This window comes from Neovison vison, chromosome 6 (assembly GCF_020171115.1).
Source record: "Neovison vison isolate M4711 chromosome 6, ASM_NN_V1, whole genome shotgun sequence".
NCBI lineage: Eukaryota > Metazoa > Chordata > Mammalia > Carnivora > Mustelidae > Neogale > Neogale vison.
The window spans coordinates 218772546-218792081 of NC_058096.1; the positions used below are offsets into that span (position 1 = coordinate 218772546).

At 58.9% G+C, this 19536-nt stretch overlaps 3 protein-coding genes across 11 annotated transcripts; 2 read left to right on the forward strand and 1 right to left on the reverse strand.

Annotated features, from left to right (window-relative positions):
• The first annotated feature begins 1434 nt into the window (after positions 1-1434).
• On the forward strand, positions 1435-4368 carry MCEMP1 (mast cell expressed membrane protein 1). Its single transcript, XM_044255415.1, has 7 exons — positions 1435-1840; positions 2159-2299; positions 2825-2953; positions 3201-3251; positions 3345-3491; positions 3778-3843; positions 3949-4368. Coding segments are annotated over exons 1-7 (630 nt in total). The 5' UTR covers positions 1435-1746; the 3' UTR covers positions 3951-4368.
• A 742-nt stretch (positions 4369-5110) lies between these two features.
• TRAPPC5 (trafficking protein particle complex subunit 5) lies at positions 5111-7267 on the forward strand. 8 transcript variants are annotated; one of them, XM_044254342.1, is made up of 3 exons: positions 5111-5156; positions 6299-6404; positions 6648-7267. In XM_044254342.1, exon 3 carries the CDS (start codon positions 6663-6665, stop codon positions 7227-7229), a length of 567 nt encoding a protein of 188 aa, XP_044110277.1. In that variant the 5' UTR covers positions 5111-5156; positions 6299-6404; positions 6648-6662; the 3' UTR covers positions 7230-7267. The 8 variants fall into 8 exon arrangements, with proteins under 8 accessions (XP_044110277.1, XP_044110273.1, XP_044110279.1 ...); XM_044254338.1 differs by having other exon boundaries at positions 6651-7267; XM_044254340.1 differs by lacking the exon at positions 5111-5156 and adding an exon at positions 5163-5308 and having other exon boundaries at positions 6651-7267.
• A 2902-nt stretch (positions 7268-10169) lies between these two features.
• FCER2 (Fc fragment of IgE receptor II) lies at positions 10170-18864 on the reverse strand. Of its 2 annotated transcripts, none has more exons than XM_044255417.1 (10): positions 18511-18864; positions 17372-17497; positions 16997-17050; positions 16378-16440; positions 16109-16171; positions 15926-15988; positions 15745-15834; positions 12990-13141; positions 12772-12878; positions 10170-12546 (listed from the first exon to the last, which is right to left on the reverse strand). In XM_044255417.1, exons 1-10 carry the CDS (start codon positions 18530-18532, stop codon positions 12408-12410), a joined length of 879 nt encoding a protein of 292 aa, XP_044111352.1. In that variant the 5' UTR covers positions 18533-18864; the 3' UTR covers positions 10170-12407. The 2 variants fall into 2 exon arrangements, with proteins under 2 accessions (XP_044111352.1, XP_044111351.1); XM_044255416.1 differs by lacking the exon at positions 18511-18864 and adding an exon at positions 18152-18258.
• Between the last annotated feature and the right edge of the window lie 672 nt (positions 18865-19536).

Below are 19536 nucleotides of genomic sequence, written 5' to 3' on the forward strand. Positions count from 1 at the left end.
TTCCAGAGGGAGAGAACCACGATAGTCTAGGCCAGTGCTCTCCAATATCGCATCCATCAAATGCTTGAAATGTCCTGTGAGTTTAAATCACGCTTGATGTTTGAAGATTTAGTACCCACAAAAAATAATATAGCTCAATAATTTTTTTAGTATCGCCTACGTGCTGAAGTGATCATTTGGGGGGGTATATTATGTTAAACAAGATACATTATTAAAATTAATTGAGCCTGTCTCCTTTTGTCTTCTTAACGTGGCTGCCAGAAAAAAAATTTTTTTTAAAGATTTTATTTATGTATTTGACAGATAGAGATCACAAGCAGGCAGAGAGGGAGGAGGAAGCAGGCTCCCCGCTGAGCAAAGAGCCCGATGTGGGGCTCGATCCCAGGACCCTGGGATCATGACCTGAGCCGAAGGCAGAGGTTTTAACCCATTGAGCCACCCAGGCGCCCCATGAAAATTTTAAATTAAAGATGTGGTTTGGGGCGCCTGGGTGGCTCAGTGGGTTGAGCCGCTGCCTTCGGCTCAGGTCATGATCTCAGGGTCCTGGGATCGAGCCCCGCATGGGCTCTCTGCTCAGCAGGGAGCCTGCTTCCTCCTCTCTCTCTGCCTGCCTCTCTGCCTACTTGTGACCTCTCTCTGTCAAATAAATAAAATCTAAAAAAAAAAAAATATGTGGTTTACATTACCTTTCCACCAGAAGGCACCGTTCTAAACTTAGAGAGAGAAATTCCCTACAAACTTGGTCTCATTTTTATCTCCAGTTTTCAAAGTCACAGACACAAAGAGAGCTTTAAGACCTCTAGAGAGAGAGAGAGCAGACACGTGAAGGCATGAATATGGGCATTTCTCTGGGGGTAAACCCGTGTAGAAGCCCAACAATGGGCGAGCCACGTGAATACGTGAGCAGACGAGCAATGGTTTCTGGGAGTGTGCATGAGTGTGGGGAAGTGAGCAGATGTATGGATGAGAGTGAATGTTTCCAGTGTTCCTCTGTCTGGGGGCCCCGGGAGAGGGGACACCATGCCCAGGGTTAGGTCAAGGGGTGAGTCTGGCCTCTGTCCCAGACATGGGTGGAGCTCCAGTGGCTGGTCCCCTTGCCTCACATCCGTTCCTTTCCTCCACGGGGCCTTGAAGAAGTAGAACTTCTTGGGGTGGAGCTGAGGGGTGGGACTGGGGCAGGGGGCAGGAAGATGTGGGAGACCTAGGAATCCTGCCTCCAAGTCCAGATACCCCAAATCTAAAAGGCGGGACTCCTAGGGGCCCCAGATTCTCTCTTGAGAGGGGTAGGGGATGAAGGTCATACGGGTAGACACATACATAGTTTCCTGTAAAGTTTGTGACCATCCTTTAAAATTTTTTAAATTTATTTATATTGAGTCTAATTGGTGTATAATGATGTGTGCGATTGAGGTATACAGGTGCGGACTTGATATATTTGTTTATTACAACATGATGACCGTGTAGCATTGACTACATTTCTGTTGCTGGTTCCTGATCGTGGTGGTTCCTGTCTCTGGATGTATGGGCTTCTCCTGCTTCGCGCTCCCTGGGACGTCTGGTCTCCTAAGACCCTCTTGATCTGGGATGGGGGACAGTGAGGATGTCCGAGGGCTGGAGGGTCCTGGATCGCTGAAAAGGGGAGGCTGACCTCTCCTCCCCCTACCCCCAACCCACAGATTTCCTCATCTGCCATGACACCTTCCGGTGGGTGGGGATGTGTGTGGGCAAACTGGCAGACTGGGAACCATGGAGTCTGAGGAAATCTACACGAAGAAGAAGGTCAAGATGCAGGCGGCAGCCTTCAAAGACAAGAAACAGAGGGCCCCAGCCAATAAGGAAGGTTAGGCACCTCGGGGTGGGGAGGGGAGAGGTCAAGTGGGAGAGATGGGGATGGGAGAAACAAGGGGCTAGAAGTGGGGTCACAGCGCTCCTTCCCCACCCCAAAATGTATGTGTGCATGTGTATCCCCCAAATGCCCATGCACGCCCTCTCCACCTAACCAAGAAACAGACCATGTTTTCCCCATTCCCTATCTTTTATCCTTGGAAATTTGTTGTGCGCAGGGGTCTGGTGAGCCAAGATCTCTGAGCCTCCTTCCCACCCCCACCCCTGCCCCAGAGCTCCCGGCAGGTTTCCCCTCTCATTGACCCCCCCACAGGTGCAGATAACCCTGACTATGAGAATATCACCTTGACCTTCGGAAACCAGGACCAGCTGAAGGGCAGGCATTCACCATCCAAGGATCAGCACAAGCAGCCACCTGCCAACACACACCACGCAGCCTTGGGAGGGGCCCATGGTAGGGCACCATGGGAACAAAGAGCGAACAGGTGGAGGTCGGGGTCAGAGGTGGGGGGCGTGGTGACATCAGGGTTTGTGTGTTAAAGGTCGGGGGCGGCGGCTTAGCTTCCCAGGTGGGGACGATGATGTTGGTGGTGTTGGTGTTGGTGGGAGTGTTGGTGAAGGTTTGGATGTTGGTGATGGATTTGGATTTGGTGATGGCGGAGGGGTGGGCCTGGACACAGCCTAGGACCGTGCTGATGAGACCCGGTGCTGGGGACAGTGCTGACAACGGTATAGGCACTGATGTTGATGGGTGTGGTTGACAGCTACTGCTGGCATCATGAGTGCTGGAAAAGGGGATAGTAAGGGGGCCATGATGATGGCAGCATTAGGACTGCTGGGGCTCTGGTCAGCGTGCATGTTGGTGGTCACGGTGGCTACGGTATTGGGAAGAGCAGGTGCAGGTGGTGGTAGAGTCAGTGCTGAGGGGCTGGGTGGTGGTGTTGGGCCCTGGAGGTCACCTATCTGGCCTCTACTCCAGTCCCCACCCTGTCTAGGCGGCCCTCGGACTCCGCCCAGGTCCCTCATTGTCTGCACAGAGCCCTTAAGAGCCTGCACATCATTCTCATCCTGTCCTGTGTCATTCTCTTGGCAGTGGTCCTGGCAAAGAGTGAGTAGGGTTTTTGGTTTCAGGGTGTTTGTTGTTGCTTTTGTGTTTTTTGTTTTTGTTTTGTTTTGGTGGGGGGCTGTGGCAGTGTGGAGGGGGTCCGGTCCTCAGGAGGTGGGGAGGCCCAGTGTTTCCACCCTATCTCCCTTCTCCCTCGTTCCTCTGCCTTCCCCCCACCCTTGTTCCCAGGACTGCAGGACTGGGGGCGCCTCAAGGCTTCTCCTGCCTCCCCCGCCCCTCCCCCGAACAGATTCTGAGATGTCCCGGGAGTTGCTGGTCTTGAAGACGGAGCTCTGGAATGGTGAGGGCGGCACCCGGGCCGGGGGGCACCCAGGGGTCCGGGTGGGGGTGGGGGGAGCGGCGGCGATAAAGACATGCCCGCTTCGGTCCTCAGTCTCCACCTTGGTGCGCGAGTGTCAGAAGGAGCAGAATCAGGGCTGGAGCTCGGTCCGGCAGCTCGTCACGGAGGCCAAGCAGGACATTAATGTGGTCAAGAGAGATGTCCAGACCGAGGGTGATAAAGTGAAGACGCTATCAGGAGGTGCCCTTGCAGACCTTCACTGGGCAGAATTTGTCTCGCGCTGGGTGCTGGGGAACTGGGGGCGGGGGCAGCAGGGGTCCCACTCTCCCAGGGCACAGGGGTTTAAAGGCACAATGGATGTCACCCCCTAAGTCACTCAGCAGATATTTAAGTGCTCCTGGGAACACCAAGTGCACAGGCCCTGTGGCACCCCAGACTGGGGGTCGGGCAGGGAGAAGACTTCCAATAAAGGTGGGGGCCTTGTGGGGGACCCCACACCAGCTTTCTCCTGTCCTCCTGCCCCCAGATATGAAACAAATCAAGAATAAGTTAGAAGAAATCTCCAAGGCCCTGGAGAAGAGCCCAAGCTCATGTAAGTTGGGGCTGGGGAGGTGGGTGAGGAGGGAGCCATAGACTTGGTCCCAGTTTCCCTCCTGGGGGAGTGATCTGCCTGACCTTGGGTCTCCATCCCATACAGAGACCTCAATAGATGGAGAGACCTCGAAGACCCGGCTGCACCTCCCAGTGAAGCCGGCCACATGTGTGTATCATGGTGTGTTGTGAGCGTAATACATGGCACAGTGGGGGGCTGTGTCAGCAAGGACCCCCAAAAGTGTGTCACTGTGAATGCGGGTGTTGGCAACATGGGGAGCCCGGTGACCACGTGCGAGTGTCCTGTGGTGTGTTGTATAAATGTGTCCTGGTGGAGCTGTGTGGGGGGCACCCTGTGTACCACTATGATTGTGGTGTCATTGCTTGTGTTGGTGTGAACAGGCGTGTGCCAAGATGTGTGACTGATCATGTCATCGAGGGTGTTCAGAGCCTGTACACATGTATGCCCCTTTGTTTCTGCACTCACGGTTTGTGATTTGTGAGGATAAAGGCCAATGCAAAAGAATGTGGCTTTCGGATCTCATATTCCGAGCATCTGGGGCTTTGGGGGCCTGGTGGGGGAGGGTCTGGCAAATGTTGGGGGCTGGTGAAGGGCACACAGTGGGCATGCGGACGTGATCCCAGGAGCCCTGGGGCACGAGATTGTGCGGGAATGAATGCCCTGAGTGCGTCTGTCTGTGTCCATGAACATGTACCCAGGGGGTAACCTAGTTTCCCTGCAGGAGGCTGTGTGTCTGAGACGGACAGTGTCTCCCTAAGTGTAGGTGGGCACACAGGTATATCCGAGCCCTTAGGCAGGTATCCTCGGGTGGAACTGCGTTCCTGAGTGTATACGCCCACCGAGCGTGCAGCCCTGAGTGCAGACGTCCCTAAGTGCACCATGCCCCCGGCTCCTGGATGTATGTCCCTTAAGAGAACATGTACCAGAGTAAATGCACGGATTGCGTGTCCAAGGCGTAGTGCAGCCTCTAGGACAAATAGACATATGTGCCCTGAGACAGACACGTGGGGACACGTCCCCTAAACGGGGACCATCCCTGATCCTGTTTGTCTAAGAGTTGGCCAACCCAAGCCAGCCCCGCCCCTGACCTCCGGGCCAACAACACTCCGCCGACGCCCAGGACTCCTAGACGCACGCCCCGGACACGCGCGCCCCCTGGCGGCCGCTCTCTGGAATATCCGCCAGCGCGCGCGTCCCGCCCACGAGTCCGTCCCAGTCGCAGCGCCTGCGCACTCAAGGCCTTTTACGGCGTCGTAAAGCAACTCGGCCAAACCGACGGCCGCAGTTCGCTGGTGAGACCCCGCCCGCGACCCCTACTTGCGCGGGGGCTCGCCGGCTCCGGGACCCCCAGTCTCCCGCGCGCCTGGGGATCCTGGGCGACGCTCCCGGCGTCCGCGATCCCCGGTCCGTCCGCTTCGGCCCACGCAAAGGGTCCGTGAGGAGGGTGCGTCCCTGTGGGTCCCTCTCCGGCCCCTCTGCCCCGTCCACGCTGGCGCGGGGGTCTCGGGGCTCCGGCCTTCCCGCGGTTTAGCTTACCGGCTCCCATCCTGGCCCGGTGAGGGGGGTGGGTGCCAACACTCCCCTCCCATCTCGCGCGCTGGGCCCTCCCGGTGTAGAGGGATGCGCACCTGGGGGCGTCTTGGAGCCCTGGACTCCCGCCGCTCTGGTCTTCCCATTCCCCGCGCGGACCTCGTTGAGGACAATCCCAGCATCCCCAGACCCCTCCGGCCCCTTCCTGCGCAGTGGGAACCGGGTTCTCAGCTCCTCCCGACCCCACCCTGGGCAGCGGCGTCACGCAAGAGTGGGCCGAGGGTCGGGGGGCGGGAGAGGGTGTCTCAGCGCCCTTGGAATCCTCCCATCCGCTCCTACTCCTACACCCTCACCGCAGGTCAGCGTCGTGGAGGTCTCGGTGCCCCCTCCGGGTTTTCTCCAGCAGCCCCTTCCGGGTCTCTTCCACCGACCCCTGGCTTGGTGCACTAGGATGGGAGGACCACAGCGCCCCCTCCTGGCTCCCCCGAAGCCCGGGTCTCCCTCCACCTTGTCTCCCACTGTCGCCCTGCCGTTCTGGAGGGCACGGAGGTGGAGGGGTTCCCAACGCCTTCTCTGCGGCCGCCTCCAGTCTTCCTTACAAACGAAGGCCTACCCGCATCTTCAAGGAGGCGTGCTTCGTGCATACCAGACCACCGCTGTCAGAGCCCTTTCCTCCAGGCTTGTCCCGTGTCGTCCTCTGTCCGTCCCTGAAACCCCAAACCCTCTCGGCTGTCGGTCTTGACACACCCTACCCCCTTTCTGGTTTCTTTGGCCTTCCTCAGGGGAGAGGCGGGCAAGTTCCCTTCATCTGCAGGAAGTCAGCCCTGTGGCTGCTGGAGGCTTGTGGGGGACAGTGCCCAAGACTTCTGACGGCTCCCCCATCCTTGTCCTCTCCTTGCCCTAGGTCTGACACCCCTTGCCCCGTGCACTAGGTCTCTAGTTGCTCCCACAGGTGGCAGAGGGGGACACGAAGGTGCTTTTCATGTAGGAGCATCACCTGGAACTCGAAGGTGGGGATGGTTTCCGGTCACCCCTGTGGTCTCCCTCTTGTGTCCTCCGCCACCAAACCCTTTCTTCTCCAAAGGTGTAAACCTGCTACTTTCCCCATTTTCCGTCCCGGGGGGAGGCGTGCTTTATGTGCAGGCGGGTGCCCCTTTTCTTGCCCTCTTCTTTTCCTACACGGGACGTTGGCACTGGAGCTCACAAAAAGGGTGCTCCCTCCCTCCCCCGACCCGTGCTTCCTTGTGTCCCAGCAGGGCGGCGGCAGCATGGAGGCGCGCTTCACACGAGGGAAGTCGGCGCTGCTGGAGCGAGCCCTGGTGCGGCCCCGCACCGAGGTGAGCCTGAGCGCCTTCGCGCTGCTCTTCTCCGAGCTGGTGCAGCACTGCCAGAGCCGGGTCTTCTCCGTGGCCGAGCTGCAGGCGCGCCTGGCTGCCCTGGGCCGCCAGGTGGGCGCCCGCGTTCTGGATGCACTGGTGGCTCGCGAGAAGGGTGCCCGGCGGGAGACCAAGGTGCTGGGCGCTCTGCTGTTCGTCAAGGGTGCGGTGTGGAAGGCGCTGTTCGGCAAGGAGGCGGACAAGCTGGAGCAGGCCAACGACGACGCCCGCACCTTCTACATCATCGAGCGGGAGCCGCTCATCAACACCTACATCTCGGTGCCCAAGGAGAACAGCACGCTCAACTGTGCCAGCTTCACGGCGGGCATCGTGGAGGCGGTGCTCACGCACAGTGGCTTTCCCGCCAAGGTCACGGCTCACTGGCACAAGGGCACCACGCTCATGATCAAGTTCGAGGAGGCCGTCATAGCCCGAGACCGGGCCCTGGAGGGCCGCTGACCCCCGGGAGATAAAGAATGCAGAGCCTCCTTCCCAAATGTGTCTCGTGTCTTGTGTGGGGCCTCACACATCCAGCCGGCACCTTGACACCGGTGCCTGCCTCCGGCTGGGGAGGGAGGCCAAGACCCGCACGTTTAGAATACAGTGGAAGGGTGGAGGTGGGCCAGGTCCCACCCAGCTGGGCCTGGGGGAGGCCGGGGGTTAGCGTAGCTGTGAGTCTGCAGGAGTCCCCCCGTGGCTGGAGATGGGAGAATGCTGCTACTCTCTGTCCAGCTACCCTGTGGTGTAGACGGCAGTAGGTCAAGGACGGGGTACGGCTGTGTGCCTAGGAAGCACGCAGAGGGAGTAGGCAGAGAGGTAGCTGGCACCGGTTTTACACTCTTGCTCAAAGTGCGGTCCATGGCGGGCAGCAGCGGGATCTCCTGGGGGCCGGTCAGCACGCAGACCCTCAGCCGGCCACTGCGAGTCTGTGTCTTAGCAAGTTCCCCGGGGGATATCTGTGTACCTTATTTTGAGAAGCAGTGCCCTAGCGCACAGAGTGTGGTGCATTGGGGGTACCTGGACCCCACCCCTGGAGTTTTAAGATTCTGCACAGCTGGGCCGGCTGAGGATTTGCATTTCTTTTTTTTTTCTTTCTTAAAAGATTTTATTTATTTGTCAGAGAGAGCGAGAGAACGCACACACAAGCAGGCAGAGGCCAAGAGAGACGTAGGCTCCCTGCGGAGCAAGGAGCCCAATGGGGGACTTGATCCCAGGACCCTGGCATCATGGCTTGAGCCAAAGGCAGCGGCTTAACCAACTGAGCCACCCAAGCATCCTAGGATTTGCATTTCTAACAAGTCCCCAAGAACTGCTGATGGTCCAGGGGCCACACTTGGAGGACTCGAGAGACCTGGGGAAGTGGGTGGGCTCACTTCGGAATCATCTCGGTGCCTGCAATAGTTTGAAGTTAATATTGATGATCTATGAACACATTCATGTTCCTTGTTCATTTTTTTTTTTTAAGATTTTTACTTAGAGAAGAAGGAGCAGATTCCCCACTGAGCAGAGAGCCCGATGTAGGGCTTGGTCTCAGGACCCAGAGATCATGACCTGAGCTGTCGCTTAACCAACCGAGTCACCCAGGTGCCCTTATTTTATTTCTATTTTAAAGATTTTGTTTATTTGACAGAGAGTGGGAGAGTGCATAAGCAGAGGGGGTGGGGGTGGCCGACAGGGAGAGGGAGAGGCAGGCTTCTCGCTGAGCAGGGAGCCTGATGCGGGACTCGATACCGGGGTCCTGGGATAATGACCTGAACCGAAAACCCAGGCTTAAATGACTGAGCCACCCAGGTGTCCCTTTATTTTATTTTTAAAGATTTTATTTTTAAGTAATCACCCAACAGGAGGCTCAAACTGAACGACTCTGGTCAAGATCAAGAGTCGGCATGCTCTACCGACCCCGCCAGCCAGGTGTTCTCGTGTGTTTCTTTTTCAAGTTTTCTTTAAAAAAGATTTTATTTGGGGTGCCTGGGTGGCTCAGTGGGTTAAAGCCTCTGCCTTCAGCTCAGGCCATGATCCCAGGGTCCTGGGATGGAGTCCCGCATGGGGCTCCGCTCAGCAGGGAACCTGCTTCCTCCTCCTCTCTCTGCCTACTTGTCGTCTCTATCTATCAAATAAATAAATAAAATCTTTTTAAAAAAAGATTTTCTTTATTTGTCACAGAAAGGGAGAGCACAAGCAGGCAGAGTGGCAGGCAGAGGCAGAGGGAGAAGCAGACTCCCAACTGAGCAGGGAGCATGATGCGGGGCTCGATCCCAGGACCCTCCTGTGTGTTCTTGTTTAAAAAGTAAAATCTGACGCTTAAGGCAGCCGCTCCTTTCCCTTCGGCCCACCACCCTCCCTGAGTTCCTAATCACTTCTCCTCCCCAAGGTAAATCCTGCCAGATCTTTTTTTGCTGGGGGGTGGGGGGGTGGGTGTCTTCAAATTTCCCTTCTTTCCTTCCCCTCCTCCCAGACTTGAACAAGTCTGTCGTGAAAGAGAACTTCGGGTGCCCTCGGCTGGGTCCCCTCAGTTGACCGAGGGTTTAGGGGTGGGGTGGATGCAGCTCTCAGTTGCTTTTGGGGGGGGCACTGTGGAGATCGGCATGAGGTGGGGAGAGCCCGGGTGCCGAGTCTGACCAGGGGGCAGGTCCAGTTCCTCCAGCGAGGGGTGGGGTGGGCCTCAGCCCCCCGCAAAGGACAGGGGTGTCACAGCCTAGATGGAACTATCGAGCACCTACCATGTGTAGCCTGGGGGTGGCTCATGGGCAGGAAATAGCTGTTGGCTGGGGGAGGGGAGGGGCCCCTGAGGGAGCTGGGGGAGGGGGTGATCAGGGCGGCAGTCTGAATTTTGGGAGGGGGCAGTTTCTAGGAGGCCAACCGGAATCCGAGATGGGGAATCCAGGAGGGCGGTCTAAGCCTCCGTGCAGGGAGGGAAGTCGCTGGGAAACCGTAGGATTGGAGGAGTGAGCTGGGGCGTGCTGGGAAGCCAGGAGGAGCTGCAGAGTCCTTGGGTTTAGTAGCCTGAGGTGTCCCCAGAGCCCCTGGAGAGTGGCTTCTAGGGCCTGCTGGGTGAGGGGCAGATCGCAGAAACAAAGGACAGGAGGCAGGAACCGGCCGGCGGGGCTCCACCCAGAGACCCAACAGTGAAGGCTGCCGGAGAGACAGAGAGAGGGTAGGAGAAGAGAGAGCCTGTTCCCTGGGGAGGGAAGCTGGAGAGCTGACAGGCTGGGAGGGGGCCCTTTCTCCCTGCTGAAGGTGAGTAGGGTCTTGCAGGCAAGGGAGGCGTGGAATGATCTGTAGGAGTGGGGGTGGGGCACCCATAAGAACAGGTCTGGCAAGTGTCCCATTACAGCAGCTCGGACAGGATGTCGAGGCTGCAAATACAGTGTCTACTGAAGCCGAGACAGGGTGGGTAGGGAGGGGTGAGGAAGAGGAACGCAGCGGCAGCCCTTGGTGAACCAGGCAGGCGTGGTACCTCCCCTCATTTACTAGACGGGGATGTAGGTACTGAGAGAAGAGATCATTTGCCCATGGACCCACATTCATCTCTTTGACAGATATTTATTGAACACTTACTATGGGTCAGGTGTGGGGGTCACAGCTGAGAACAAAACAAAAGCTCCTGCTCTCCTGAAGTTCACAGTCAAGCCTGGGGTGGGAGGCCGGCGGGGTTGGGGGGCAGTAAGAACACACCTATCAGTGAATGACACATTTTCTTGGAAGGGGAAGAGTGTCGTGAGAAAGTAGGGTGAGATACAAGCGATCTGGAGTCTGGGGTGTCATTTTAAATGGGAGGGAGTGGGGAATGCAAGATAGCCCCCACCGAGGAGTAAGCGGGGCAGGAGGCATGTGCAAAGGCCCTGAGGCAGGAGCGAGCCTCCATGTGTAACTGCCAGTGAGGAGGCTGGTGCAGGTGCTGGGGTTGGGGAAGGCGAGAGCGGAGGAGAAGCTGGGGAGACCAGACAAGCTGCAGGGATTCTGCAATTGCAAAGCACCTGTAAGACTTTGATTTTTTTTTTCTTTTTTTCTTCCTCAGATCCAGAAGGAAACTTCTGGAAGGTGTGAGGCAGTGAAGAAGGAGATTGAGGCAAGCTAGGATGGGGGCCACACCAAAGCGGTTGCTGGAGGTGGTGGGAAGCGGGCAGATTCTGCACATGGCTTTCCCTGAGGATTAGGAGGGAGCAGTGAGGGTGACAGGTGCCGAGTGTGACCCTGTCGTTGGCCTGAGTGGCGGGGGGGACGGGAGTCCCCTTTGGAGAGCTCAGGTAGGCAGTTATACACTGGCCTGGAGTTCCAAGGGGGCGTCTGGAGGAGGCAGAAATCGGGTGAGCAGTGGGTAGACAACAGGTAACCTAGGCCTAGCTCTACCCCTGCCCCTTCCTGGCCCCAGGATCCCCCGGAGGCCACTCTAGAGCCCTCCCCAGCCCCTTTGGCCTGGCCCTTGACTCCCAGGTCCCAGGTGGTCCAGCGCGGGCCTCTCCTCATGGATTCCCCTCTAGGGGGCCCGAGAATCCCAGGAGCAGTCTGGTTCTTCTTGTTCTAGGCCAGGAGTTGGGGGTGGGGTGAGCAGGCAGGGAGTGTAATTCAGGGTGTCCCGGGGTCCTGGCCTGCCTCCCTCCTCAGCCTCAGGTGCAGGGACTGACTTGGCCAGACCTGGGGCTGGTGCCATGTACACCTCCCAAAACCCGCGTCAGGGTGGGGCCAGCACCTTTGGACCGGGTGACCAGGCCACCCGTGGGCCTGTCCGCATCTCCCGAGTGCCTTCTGGGCATTAGGCCCATCCCGGGCCCTTCTCATGTGTGCGCTCCTGCCCTCCTGCCTGCAGGCCGGGCTGGCGGTTAAGCTCAGGCCGTCCCCTGCCCGGCCCTACAATATTCTAGGGGTGTTCTCTGCTGCTTTGGACCCGGGAATCTTCATCTCCAGCCCTGTCTAGTAAATGCTTCTTGTAATGAAGTAGGAGTGGGGGGGCGAGGGGTGGGGAAGTGGGGAGGTGCAAATACCATTTCAGTTGCTCTGGACACCCCGAGGTGGCCTCAGGCCGCGGGTTCTGGAACTCCCAGCTCCCACATTGGGAGACCAGAGCCAGCGGGGCCCCTGGGAAGGGGCCGTCCTCACCCCGTTTTACTGACGTGGGCTGGGTGGGGAGCCTGGCTGCCTGAGCCAGGGGTCTTCTCCCTGGGGGGCTAGGACACGGGGGCTACATCTGGGGTGGCCAGGGGTGGGCTGGGGATGTGGTCTACTCCTGACTCCAGCAGACGGTGGGGGGGCCCGGCAGGGGAAGCACACAGGGGCCCGAGGCATCCGCCTCTGCTCCCCGGAAAGTTCTGAGGCGAGTACTCTGAGCGCTGGAAAACAGGGGCGTGGTGACGGCCAGCTGGGCTGAGGAGCAAGGGACAGGCCCTCCGGGGAGTTGGCAGAAGCCGGGGACGGGTCAACAGGCCTTCTTCCGTTTGGGTGGGAGAAAATGGGGCTGGGACCTTAGCCACAAATAGTTGAGGGTCCTCAGAGCCTCTCCGTGGGCCTGGCTGTTCCTGCGTCTGAGGTGGGGGAGCGACACAGGGGGTGCACCGGGCAGGTGGGCCGGGGACAGTCAGGGTCTGGGTCTCGGAGCACGTCCCGGTGAACCCCAGGGGGGCGGCGGGGGTGGGTGGGCGGTCAGCACGTGGCCAGCCGGTCGCACACCCAGCCGTCCAGCCGGCTGCCGCAGAAGGCATCGTTCCACTGCCCGGAGCCCTGCATCATCACACAGTCCTCGCCCTGGCCCCCGTTGTTGGGTTCCCCCGGCCGCCAGTTGCTGCAGCGGAAGACTTAGGGTCAGAGGTGGAGGTGGGGAAGGAGCCCTAGTGCCTTCAGTCTAGACTCACCCCTCAGAGTCTGGGCCCGCCCCCCCATCCCTGCAGCCCAGCAATACCCTCCCCCCGCAGGCCCTCACCTCCACCTGGGCCTGCCTGCCCCCCAAGCCGGCCATTGCAGAGAGGCCCCCTCCCTGTGGCCCCCCCCTTACGTTCTCCCTCCTCACCTATAGTTCAGGGGTTCCTTGTCCATCCATATAAACTCGCCCTCTCTGTCCAGGTCCCGAAGGCCAATCCAGGTGCCCTTCCTGTTGGCGTGTCTGGCCAGGAAGTCCTGGGGAGCAAGACAGGCCTGGAAGTGCCGGGGCGTTGTGCCCGGGTCCCTCCCACCATGCAAGGGGTCGAGGTGGGGGTCCGCAGCCCCCGCCCACGAGCTCGGGCTCACCTGCTCCTCTTGGCTGTGGATGCTGACCAGCTGCCCCTGCAGTTTGCTGCACGCGAACCGCGCCTGGATCCACCTCTTGGGGTCCGCACCGAAGTAGTAGCACTTCCTCTGGAAGCTGACCCACTTCTCGGGACACGTGTTGCAGGTGGAGCCTGGGGTGGAGGAGAGGCTCAGGGGGGCAGCTGTGGTGGGCACTGTGGCGGATGCTGTGGTGGGCGTCGTGGCTGGGACCGTGGTGGGCGTCGTGACGGGCACCGTGGTGGTCGCCGTGACAGGCACCGTGGTGGGCGCCGTGGCTGGGACCGTGGTGGTCGCCGTGACAGGCACCGTGGTGGGTGCCGTGGCTGGGACCGTGGTGAGTGTTGTGGCTGGTGCCATGGCCGGCACGGTGGGTATGATAGGCAGAATGGGTGGCAGCGTCTCTCCTGGAGTCACCCCTGGGGTCCGGGCTGAAAGCAGACCACCCCAGAGCCTAACAAAGCCTTGCAGGCTGCCTTCTCCGGGGCTCTGCAGCCGACGAGCAAGACCAGCTCCCCGGCAGGAGCACCTCAACAGCCTGCAGCATGGCCACAAAGACCCCCCACCCAGACCCCCATCGGCGCAGCATGCCCACCACGGACACCAACACCAAGGGGGTCCTGGCCAGCATACCCTCAGCCTCTGCCAGCGCCATCCCCACAAAGTGACCCACAGCCAACCGCGTATCCGTCACCATCAGCATCCCCATGTGACCAGCTCTGTGGCCAGTGGCCCCTCAGCCACCAAGCATCACCACAAACCCCTTCACAGTCAGAAGCACCTCAACTGCCAACACCATGGCAATGATCACCAGCCCCTGCCTGCGACACCTGCGTCACCAGCATCATCACCAGAGGGGACCAGGATGGCCGGCAACCTCTCTCTGCTGCTACCACCACGGCCAACCCCAGTGCCGACGTGGTGAGGCCAAGATTGCCAGCATTACTTGCCCCATGACTTGTCCCCACCAACGGCTCCAATAACAGCCCTGGTCACCCTTACTACCAGCACCCCCAAAACCAGATTCTTGCCATGTTTGGGGAAATGGAGATGGATTTTTGTCTAATTGGAGGGATGGATTGGAAAGCTTATGGGAGGGGGCTCCTGAAGGGCTGGGTCCACCTGAGCTCGACCTTGGGCCACCTTGGTCTCTGTCTCCTCTTGTCCCCACTCTGGGGAAACTCTCAGACACTGTCCCCACCACCCAGCCCTCCCAGGTGCGAGGTTAAGCCCACTGTGACTGTTAAGGTTAAGCTCACAGTGACCGTGAGTCGCTGGGCTGACTCACTCTTGATTTAAAATAGATTTTCTTGGGTTCCTGGGTATTTCAGTTGGTTAAGCGACTACCTTCGGCTCAGGTCATGATCCTGGAGTCCCGGGATCGAGTCCCGTATCGGGCTCCCAGCTCCACAGGGAGTCTGCTTCTCCCTCTGACCCTCCCCCTGCTCATGCTCTCTCTCATTCTCTCTCTATCCAATAAATAAATAAATAAATAAATAATCTTTAAAAAAAAAAAAAAGATTTTCTTGGAATGATGGGCAGAGAGGGCCCATAGCTTTGGTGGAAGTTTTTAAGCGGCTGGGGGTCCACAACCTCCACGAGGAACAAAGCTGGATGTGTTTCCGACCAGGAACCAGTGACCCGTATGTGGCCCTTGGTGTGGGGGTTGGGGCACCTTAAAACAGGAACAGAGTATCTCTGGGCACTTGAAGAAAATTTTGATGGGGGGGGCGCCTGGATGGCTCAGTCAATTGGGCATCCGACTCTTGACTTCTGCTGGGTGTCAGGATCGCGGGGTCGTGAGATCGAGCCCCGCATCAGGCTCTGTGCTCAGCAAGGAGTCTGCTTGTCCCTCTCTCTCTGCTCCTCTCCCCTGCTCATGCTCTCTCTCTTTCAAATAAAGAAAGATTTTATTTGGGGGCGGCGGGCAGAAAACTTCGAGGAAAGTGCCTGGCTGCGTGTTGCATAGTCATCCAGAGACAGCCCTGGAGCTGGGCTCAGACCCCAGGCCTCCCCAGGGACCGGGGAGGAATTGGAAGATCTTCGATCAGAGAGAACGTGCTCCAGAGCCCTCCCCAGAGGGACCACAGCCGGCTTTCTGGTTGGGATTCCCACAGCCACACAGTGTCCCAGGGGACTGAACTCCTTCCTACCAAGCACAGAGCCTTCCTCTTTTCTTTGCCACTTGGGGCAGCTGGGACTTCCCAGAGGTGGAAAACCAAAACTCAAGGGAGGGGCTGAGGGTGTGGGGGACATCAGGGCAGGAACACCCGGGTTCAAGGCGGCGCATCGATTGAATGAATGTCTGCTCTTCCTGCAGCCTGTTGGGGCGGCCCCCCCACTCATGACCACCAGCATCGCCCCCATCGCTGCAAAGGTGAGCGCCCCCCTTCGCCCCACCCCTGGCTGGGTCAGACGGTCTTCGGGGAGGGGCTGTGGCTGAGGGCGTTGTGCTGCTGACTCACAACAGGCAGAGGAGAGAGAGGCCAAGAGAACCCAGAGAAGGTCAAACAATGCTTTTACCTGGAGGAAAAAAGCGTTCCAGTGCCCCCCGCCCCTGCACCTGCTCCAGGTCCGTGGAGGGAAGCAGCTGGACTCAGAAAGAAACTCACTCTCGTGTGTCCCCCAAGGACCCTGCCACACACATGAGCGCACACCCGGCCACGTCACACGCACACGTCTATCACACGTCACCGCACCCGTGTGGTCCCATGCACGCACCGACACACCAACTCACCGTTGGACGTGTGTAGCTCTATCCACAGCTTCAGCACCTCCTGCTGGAGTCTTTCCAACGAACGTAGGGCTGTGTGTCTCTCGTTCAAGTCTTGGGAGATTGAGTGGGGGACAGTGGTCAGAGACGAACTGGCAACGCCCCCCTCCGTCCCCCGCACCCCCCAGCCCCTCCCAAGGCTCACTCAAGGACTTGAGGTTGCTCAGGTCCAAACGAAGTCCGTCCAGGTTCCGGGAGAGCTCGGAGTCTGATGGGGGTGGGCTGGTGTCAGGGTTGGGATTCCCAGAGCCCCCAGCCTCGTGGTGCCTCCCAGCTTTAGCACTCCCCACACCCCACACCCCTCCAGCCCCCCCCCCCAATTTCTCACCCTGAGCTTTCATTCTCTCCTGTTCAGCTCGGATTTCCTCCATGTTCTGTGATACCCGGGCAGCTGGTGGCGGGTGGGGGGTGGGACTCAGTGGTAAGCCAGTCCTCCGGGCCCTCCCCAGTCTCCCAGCCTCCCTGCCCCCCAGTGTCTTCAGGGTCACCTGCTCATTTTGGAGTTCACAGGTGGTCTACATGGTGCCCGCAAGGTAATCCAGGTTTCCCCTCCCCCCAGCCCTCCCCTCCTCCTAGACCCAAGCTGCCAGCTCTCACCCTGGGATTTCTGGGCCATCTGGTCACCATTGTGTCTTTCCAAGTCCTTGGAAACCCGAGAGACTGGGGCAGCAGGAGAGAAGATGTGCCCTCAGGAGCCAGGAAGCCGATTCTCGAATCGCTCCCCGGCCCCGGCCCCAAGTGCGGGGCCCCCTCACATGGTCACAAGACCTGAAGATTTTCGTTTTTCATTTTGGGGGCAAAAGTGCTCAGGAAAATGCAGCCAAGAATAGAATGAACACATGTACCTCCCCCCCCCACCCCCGCCCAGAATGAAACATAAAAGCAGCAGGTATTTCTCGAAAGTTCACTGGACGTGGTCTCAGTGCTTCGAAGGTCTTAGCTTGTTTCTGCCCCAAGAGCCCTGAGGTGATGCCCATTTTACAGGTGAGGGAACCGAGGCCTGGAGCAATTCTGGAGCACTTCTCCATCAGGCACTTCTCAGAGCCCACTCCCCTCCAAGAGCCTCCGGGTTTTCATCCCCAGGGGAGCGGGAAATGCAGGCGGACCCTCAGTTCCCAGGATGAGGGGTCGCTGGAGCCCAATCCTTCTCCCACTGCCCAAGTGGTCAGTGGCAGAAGCAACAAGAGACCCTCTCCCTGCCTTGACCCCTCCATACCGTTCCGGGCAGCGGTTACTTCTAGCTGTCTCAGATTCTGCACAGTGTCCCAGTCTGGGGAGGAGAGACGAGGAGGGGAAGAGACGGGTTTCTAGATGTCCGCAGCCACGCACACCCCACCTGTCAGCTGGGGATGGAGGCCTTGGGCATACCGTGTGGCAGGTGTGGAAAGGGCAGGAGACAGGGGTGCTGGACGGGGCGGGGAGCTCTCCAGGGTGGACAGAAGGGGCTTGGGAGGAGGCTGGTGGGGACAAGGCAGGAGACATGATGGGAAAATTGGACTCCAAGGGCTGTGCTGGGCTCCCTGGGGTGGGAAAGTAGGCTTCTGAGAGGGAACACAAGAGGGAGACCGCACAGGGCTGTGGGTGTCCTCACGCCAGAAGAGAAGCAGGGTCAGCAGCCCGGCCCACAGCAGGACGGTCGCCAGCCCCAACAGCGCCAGCTGCATTCTCTGCCCACAGCATCGCCGCCTTCTGGAAAACTTTGGGAACTCTGCTGGGTCTGGGGAGAGCGCCAGGGGGAGAAGGTTGAGCCTGGGCTTGGCCGTGCCTGTCTCCCCGTCACCCAGAGCCCCTAAGTCCAGGGAGCCTGTCCAGAGCCCACACGAAGGCAGTGGATCTCAGAGGACGCCCCAGCCTCCTCTGCGCGCCTTGCCTGCTGTCTGTCGTGCCCACCAGCGAGCACCCCACCCCCCGACTTTGTCCCTCTCTGCATCGTGCATCTCCGACTCTGTCCCTCCAGCCGTCCAGTCCCACGTCTGCCCCTCCTTCTGCCCACGCCCCAGTGGCCAGCAGGCCTGACTGGGGGCCAGGTCACTTCCCAGGAAGACAGGCCGAGGACCAGGAGCCGAGACCCTTCCTCCACGGACCCCTCCTCCGATGGCCGACCCCCACCCAGAGCTTACCTGTGGTCCTCTTCCCTTTTGTGGGTTCAGTTACCCCCTCACACGCCCATGCTAGATCTCCAGCCTCATGCCCAGAAATCTGGGCCCTCCCTCCCCTTGGACAGCCAGCTCTCACCCTGGTCCTGGCCCAGACGCAGGGCACTGGGTTTCAGTTCTTCCTCAATATCCAAGCTCTTTCCCAGCCTTTTCCCTGGATGTCGGACCCCCCCCGGGGGGACTCATCCCAATTGCTGAGTTGCCCAAGACCCTACCTTGTGGCCCCACTGTGGGTCCGGGCCCCCTCCCTTCACCCTGGCTGGGAGGATTCATCACGCCGAATTCCCCTTGTTCTGAGGCCCTGTTCGACTTGGCTTCCAATTCTACTGGGCTCCCAGCACCCCAGCTGGAGCGGGTTTTTTTGTTGGAGGCCGTTGAGTCAGGGAAGGGAGGGGCCTGTGGCTTCCCTCTCCTGCCTGGCTCTGGGCCCAGAGGGCCAGTCAGGGCTCACCTCCCCCTGGCCCCTGGCTGGGCCTTCTTCCCAGAGAGAGACCCTGGAACCCCTCTCTCTTGGGTGAAAGGTAGGGGTCAGGTGCTTGGTTTTGCCAGTGTTAGCTCCAGAGAGTCCTCTCACCTGAGTATGAATGCTCCTCCATGGCAGTCTTGCTTGGATTCTCCCAGTGACGGGCTGCTCACCACCGGACAAAGCAGTCAACTTAACAGGTAATAACTCTGGCCGGGAGCTGGGTTCTAATGAGCAGGAAGGTTAGATGTCAGGCTCTGGACAGCATCTGGGACCTGAGCAGCTCAGTGACCATTGGCTGATTGTGCTCAGCCCATCGCCAGGAGTCAATGTTGCATTTAACTGGGAGATGCAGCTGGTATGACGGGTCACGGGCCTGACACCAGAGGTAGGCGCCCCAGACTCTGGCACACGTCGCATACACAGCAGGTGCTCGAAAAATGTGGCAAACGACTGAACCTCAAAACTGACTTCCTCATCCATAAAAAGCCAATGTGAAGGACACCTAGACCCTAGGGCTGTGATATACTCCTCATGAATATGTAAATTGCTCTGAATAAGGCCTGACCATAGCCCCGAAAATAGAATCAGCTTGTTCCTATTGCTGCCTGTGCAACCTTGGCCTGGGACCCCACCTTTCCGAGCCTCAGTTTCCCCTCTATAAAACGGGAATGACGATCGCATCCAACTCAGGAGGTCGTGGAAGGATCAAACCAGGTAATAACGTGCGTGAGGCTTTCAGCGAGGTGCCGCACGCACACAGTGAGTCTCCAGATCCTAAACGTTTATCAGGCCTGTGCTGGGAGGTGCAGAAACTCCGCCACTAGACCTCAGCTTCCTCCTCCGCCAACGTGCTCAAGGCATCTTTAGAGTCTCTTGACTTTGGGGCGCCCGGGTGGGCCTCAGCTCTTGATTTCGACTCAGGTCATGATCTCAGGATCATAAGATCCGGCCCCTGAGGTGGGCTCCGGGCTCAGTGGGAGTCCGCTTTGGGAATCTCTTCCTCGGCCCCTCCCCCTCACTCTCAAATAAATAGATAAATCTTTAAAAGTCTCTTGACTTTAAAGACTGTGCCAGTGACTGTGGGTTTGGGGTCAGACAAGGCTCTTGTCTGAGGTTACTGGCTGCCTCGCTTGC